Raw genomic sequence first — 6,866 nt, 5'->3', positions numbered from 1 at the left:
ACAGATGAACAGGGCAAATTTGGAGGTGCAACACCCCCTTTCCATCATTTTCACCCCTAGCTGTTTATTATTGATTTTGGGCCAAGCCTCATGAGCCCAATGGTTTCTTTTTATGATACACCCCTCTTATACTTTTAGTTTATATTTTAGTTTCTTTATTGATTTTAGCTTTAATTTCCAATTCTTGTTTGTTTTGATCATAAAAAAAATACAAAAATATGCTTTTAGTTTAGATTTTATCCTCATATTAAAAAAATCCAAAAATATTATAATTAGCTTTTAATCCTTCTGTTTGATTTTATTTCACACTTTAATCTTTTAATCAATTAATTAAATACTGATTTAATTAGTTGATCCTTGTTAACTAAAATCAATTAGTTTACTAATTGATTTTTCTTAACTTTGGTTAATTAATTTAATCCATTTTTAATTAATTGATTAAATGGTTAACTTGCTGTTTTTCACTTATTTGTTACTTCTTTTTGTTCACTTTAACACACACACGCAAAAACTTTTGAGCCGAACTACGGCTGCTCTGATTCCTTAATAGAGATACATAAGCATTAGGTCGCGGGGCCTGAACGAGCACAATCTTGTATATATTTCTTTCTTTTCCCCGTGTTTCTTTTCTCTTATCTTTTCCGTGCGTTTCCCTTTAGCTTTTAGCTTTAGACTTTTAGATAACACCCTTAGATTTAGACTAACAAGAGCGGATCCCTTCGAGTACGACGGACGTGAGGAGTGCTAATCCCTTCTCCTTGCGTAATTGACACCCTTACCCTTTCTCTTGATCGTAAGACCTTTGTTTGTTTTTCCCTATAGGTTTTACTCGATGTTTTCCTTTCCCATATTTTGGGATAAATAAACAATTGACGGCGAATTCATTAATTTCATTTGATAATTTCGATCCAGTTGTTTCACACGCTCTTGCAATGACAATAATATGTGTCTTGGTGGAACATGGCGTTTTGTAAAATCAACAATATGTTGCTGATTATCTGCATTTAATCGACTTACGAAAGCATGACCTTCAAATCTATCAGGTAAGCCATGGTTGTGTACTCCACATTTTACATCGATCTTCCATCCAGAACCATCTTTCGGCGGTGTTGACCTAATTTTAAAAGGACAACCACATCTCTTACTAGCATTTTGGGTTTCACTTTTTTTTTTTTTTTGTATTTTCCATCTTTATCACAACTAAATATTAATTTGTCACTTCTTCCTCTCTTGTTTGTTTTGGTATCTGAACGAGTTATTATAACTTTATTCCTGATTCCAGCCTCCGTAATCCAGCTTATCGCCTATTCTCCTGTAACAAATTTTTGACCAGTTACAAAAGCATCTGTTGTATCCACGCATGTCTGATTTAAATTGCATATCATCAAAGGAGGATCCACACCTGTGAATTAAAATAAAATAAACTTAATAATTAATAAAAAAGTTAAAAAAACCGAATCGGAATACCCAAAGATGGGTTATCCGGTTGGTAAAACGAAAGAAACGGAACACACACTAACGGGTTATCCGATTGCCAAAACGTGAACCGAATATCAGGCAGTTGGGTTATCCGATTTTGAATATTATACGAATCCGAATTCTGCATGCTTTGTTATCCGGTTGGCTTACGTATCATTTTCGAGTTACTCAGATATACCGTACAAACAATAAAAAAAATTTAAAAAAAGTAAAAATAGAACAAAATTATAATTTTTTTAAAAAATTGTAGGAGTATAGGAATAATTGTTGAGTTATCAGGTATAATTTTCAACAAATTTGCGGGTTCCTTCTTAACATTTGTAACCCGTCTAAAAGTTAGTTTCAAGATTGACTACACTTTTATCCACTATAATTTTATCCATAATAAATTTTAGGTAAAAAAAGTTAACTAACGAGTACATAAATAATTGATTTGAAGTATATATTGAAACAGTTTTTAGGATTTTAGTGTTTAGTATTTTAGGATTTTCGTGTTTAGTACTTTCTACTTATAAATTTTAATTTATAATAATTAACGATAATTTTTTTAAATTGAAATTTTGTATTAATATTTTAAATTTTATTTTAACAAAATAATTTATTTATTTATTTTGTTAAGGCCTACACTTATTTGTGAATTAACGCGGACCATATTCACACCCACATATCATAATCTGAATCGATTAATAATCACAGACAGACCAACTCATGTGATATGCATATTTATGCAAAGTAGGTTAAACAGGACGGACAAACCCCATACCTAGCTCTAATTATAGATTGTATAATATTATTTGTATATTTTAATTAATATTTTAAATTAAAATAATTTGTAATATGAGATAACTAAATTAGTAAGTGACAAATAGAAAATATTTAACATGTGAAACAAATGTTCAATAACAAGATACATCACATCACAAATTCATAATTTCAAACTGTTAAGTGAAAAATTCAGAAAATCCATATGAAATCAATCAAAGAAGATGATCGAGTGATTCATAGGATTTTCAAAATAAAAGAAACACTCAAAATTTACAAATGAACAAACACAAACTGAATAACAGAAACTAGAAACTTAACCTAACTGAATAACAATAAGAACCACAGAAACATTAAACCATAACATAATTAATAACTGCATGAAAATAGGTTGAGAGAAGCACTCAACATATATCAAATGATTCTTTTTGTGAGTTTGACCTTTAGTCCATATTTCATGCGAAGAATCATAGAAACCCTTGGAGTTACCGAATGACCTTCCACAACATGTATCTGAAACTTCCATAACATAGCAGAAACAACCATTTTCATTTGAACAAAGCTAATATCTTTTCCAACACAACTTCTTGGACCTGAATTGAATGCTATGAACTTGTAAGATGGTACATGTATAATCTGTCCTTTATCTGATATCCATCTCTCTGGCTTAAATTCCATGCAATCATCTCCCCATATTTTTTTCATCCTTCCCATTGCATACAAAGAATATAATAACTTTGTATTTGGTCTAACATGGTCTCCACTAGGTAGTATATCAGAGTTGATTGAACATTTGTGGTCAATAGGTATACTAGGATAGAGCCTCAAGGTTTCACATATAGTTCCATGAAGGTACACTAGCTTATCAAGTTTTTCAAAACTTAAGTTAGTGATGAAATCCTCCTCTTGGTTTTCACAATTATCTTTGATCTCTTGAATGATTTTAGCTTCCACATTGGGATGAGTTGAAACAAGCCAAAACAACCAACTCAAACCAGCACTTAGTGTTCCATTTCCTGCACCCAAGAGATTGAGTGTAGTGTCTCTAATATGCTTCTCATTCTTAAGCATTTCCTCCTTTTCCAAGCCTTCCCTTATTATTAGCCCCTTTAGCAAGCATGAATGACTTTCATTCACATCTTCACCGCTTCTCAATCTTCTTCTGTCCTCATCACTTATGGAATTGGCTATACATTTGGACAGGAATTCATGAAGATTTTTTTGAGCTATCTTGTTCTTCTTCTCTTGACCAATTTGTAGCCATCTTTGAAGCTTCCAAATACATTTTGGAAGACAGTGCCTATACAATAATGTATCCTCAATCACAGAAATAGCTTTTACATAAGCGATCTCTGATAACTCATTGAAATTGCAAGGAAGGCAATTAGGATCAAATCCAAATGACAAAGTGCAAGTAATATCGAAGGCGAACATTTCAAGAATATCTTGTAAATCAAGTATTTGTTCACCTTTAGATGCTTGATCAAGAAGTGGTAATAGACAGCTCTCTAACTTCTTTTGAATGATTTGATGAAGGGATATCATAAAACTTTTCTTTTTGAGTAATGAAAGAAGTAGCGCCCTCTCTTGCTTCCATTCATCGAAATCCAAATTGAAAATACCATCACCAAGAACATCAAAAATATCATGAAAATCAGTACCTTTTCCATAGTTGCTGAATTTCTTGCTAGTGATGTGGTGCACATTCATAGGGTCAGTGGTGATGATAATATTGGCCATGTTTGTGAACCAAGGTCCTTTAAAATGAAAAGTGCTTCCATAATGTTTTGAACCTTTGGTCATAAAATCATGAATATTGGATTGATTACGCAAAACTAATGGTAGCATGCCAATGATTGGCCAATTGAGTATAAGAACATTTTTGTTGCGTCTCCATATATTGTAGAATATGATGAAGAGAATGGCTACAAATAATGAAATGTACTCAAACAAACTCATTGTACTTAGACTATAGGGAATGTATTCAAGTTGTATCTGTGAATGATATCTTAAAAATGAAGATAGATATAAGACATACAACAGTCACACTTTCAACAACGACCTTTCAACCTTTTGATTTTTGAGTGCTTTTGTACTGTTTTCAGTTTGGATAATATGTGCTAACTTAAGTGTGGATATCTAGTGTTAGGTGCATGACATTTAAGTGGGTGGTTGAAAGTAACAATCAGTTATTAAGTTGTAATTTGGATATTTAACTTAAAATATAGAGTATATTAATGTTAAGATTCCTCTAAGTTTGGATAAATTATCTATTATGGTATAAAGGCTAAAGAGATTGGTGATATCTAGTAATGGTGATCTAGTAATTTATCGCAACTTTACCACGGTTCACGGGTATAACCTCTATCTAACACTGAACAACTGGCAGTCACTCAAACAGGCGTCATTTATGGCACAATTATCACTACAAGAAAAATTGATTTTGGGACAATTTTCTAATGGTGTTGCGGAAGTTCTAACCGTCGGAAATAAAAGTTCACGCGGTTTCGAAGCCATGTCTCACGAGCCTGTTAAGCGACAGTTTGAAAAACCATCTGCCCAACTGCCGTAACATATCGTGATGGTTCTCAAATTTTTTTCAAAGTATAATTACAATAATTGTAATCGTCGTGTATTACATTTTTATTTTTAAGGTTTATTGCAACGACACTTAACCGTCTCAAAGGTTATGAAACCGTTGCTACTTTTTTTGAAAAACCTTTCCTATATGTTTAGTAACAATTTGAATTGATGCTAAATATATATTATTTTAAATTTTGACAACAATTGTAACTGTCAATAAAAAAATATTTGTGTTTATATTTTATTTTTTAAAATATAAAAATTTCATATTTAAAATATAAATTGTGTTTCCGTTTTGAGAAAAGGGGTGATGCACTGACAGTGTAAAATATTTTTACATTGTCAACCAATCACCACCCATGTATCCAATTAAATCAATTTTTTATTTAAAAAAAAATTAATAACATGACACATTTATGATTTTCTATTGGATGACAGTGTAAAACTATTTTACACTGTCAGTGCACTACCTTTTAACTCTTACGTTTTTAACTCATTTTTATATTTTTGGCAACAATTTATTGATCTTTTATGTTTTTTTAAATAATCATAAATAATATTGAAATTAATAAATAAATAATTGAATCAAACTACGAATAAGTGTTTTTATCTTGGTTGAAAAAGGAATTTTACCTCGGTTTGATAGGCGAGATAACAAACGACTTTATGTAAAGTGCACCACTCTTTCCTTCGTTTGAATTGTCAATCGAGGGAAAAAATGACACTAGTCATGGGTTCGATCTGCAGTAACAATATATTTTGTATTTTCAAAACTAAAAAGCGTGTCACTGTTCCTCTCAGTTGCTTTTAATACGAGACGTGAAAGGTGAGTTTTTACCTTGGTTGGAAGTTTCATTCGAGGAAAAATCCCTTCTTTATTTTTTTGAAATAGAAATTTTAAAATTTTACAAAATTTTCTTTTTAACTTGTATTTTTCAGATAAAACCTCTATACACATTTTGTCATACAGAACCAAATGACACAACAATAATAATATTAAACATTCAGTATCCATAACAACACCAATATAAATCTTTTACTATCATATGAATAAAGTGATGATTACCGTAACCCATAATTCACTAATGCCTCCACAAACAATATCCAACATATGTTCCTTTTCTAATTATCCCAGGTCAAACTCTTCATATAATCATCTTCTCATTTTCAAATCTTTCCTCTATCCTCCCTTGCACCTTTTCCTCTAGCATCTCCCAGTACTACAAAAAGTAATTTTTGTAACAAAATTGCCGCTCGGCCAAAGGATCCACCATAGTATAATCTATTCTACTAGGCGTATCCTTTCATTGTTATTTTTAAGCCACTTTTTATCATGATCAAAATTTTTGACCGTGGTGAAAAGTGGCGCCTAGTCATGGGTCTGAATCCCAACACCATCAATTTTGTTTTTATTTATTTTTATTCCTTTTTTTTATCAGTTTTGGAATTCCAACTATGGGGAAGAGTGGTGTATGGTTATGGGTTCGAATCCCAGTACTAATAATTTTATTTTTTATTTATTCTTAAGCCAAGCCACTTTTCCTTACTGTTGGAATTTTAATCGTGGTGAAAAGTGGCATCTTCTTATTTTAGTTATTTTTAAATTAAAAATAAATTACATTTCCCCACAACTGAGAATTTCAACCGTGGTGAAAAGTTATTAAGTTTTGTTTTTTCAACATGTATATTACACAATCTCTTGGCTATTGAGTAGATAGAGCCAGACTTTCTTCGTAAGGAATCTGATTGATTTAACTCGAACGCCACCCCCATGAAATCTTTTTATTTGTTTCTTATATGGATGAACTATTTTCACGTTCATTCACTTTTGCCCTAGACAAACTTAGACGAACTTCATCTTCTACCTGCAAACTTCATCTTCCTTTTATGAAACTTCTTCTTTTTTTAATGAGTTTCGAGACTTCATCAACTCTTCACTAACTTGAATGAGGAACAAAAAACATGAACTAAAGTTAGCATTATTAGTTGTTATTGTTGTGTCAGGTAAAATGTTTAGAGTTGTTGTTGTTGATATTTAATGT

The 6,866-nt window shown here is 31.4% G+C and overlaps 1 protein-coding gene across 1 annotated transcript; it reads right to left on the bottom strand.

Moving 5' to 3' along the window:
- Positions 1-2,396: 2,396 nt before the first annotated feature.
- On the bottom strand, positions 2,397-4,251 carry LOC131600105 (alkane hydroxylase MAH1-like). Its single transcript, XM_058872326.1, has one exon. It carries the CDS (start codon positions 4,198-4,200, stop codon positions 2,656-2,658), a length of 1,545 nt encoding a protein of 514 aa, XP_058728309.1. The 5' UTR covers positions 4,201-4,251; the 3' UTR covers positions 2,397-2,655.
- Between the last annotated feature and the right edge of the window lie 2,615 nt (positions 4,252-6,866).

Source organism: Vicia villosa, linkage group LG4 (genome assembly GCF_029867415.1).
Source record: "Vicia villosa cultivar HV-30 ecotype Madison, WI linkage group LG4, Vvil1.0, whole genome shotgun sequence".
Lineage (NCBI taxonomy): Eukaryota > Viridiplantae > Streptophyta > Magnoliopsida > Fabales > Fabaceae > Vicia > Vicia villosa.
Note: the sequence above shows the minus strand (reverse complement) of the source record. Positions and strands in the feature narration are given on the sequence as shown.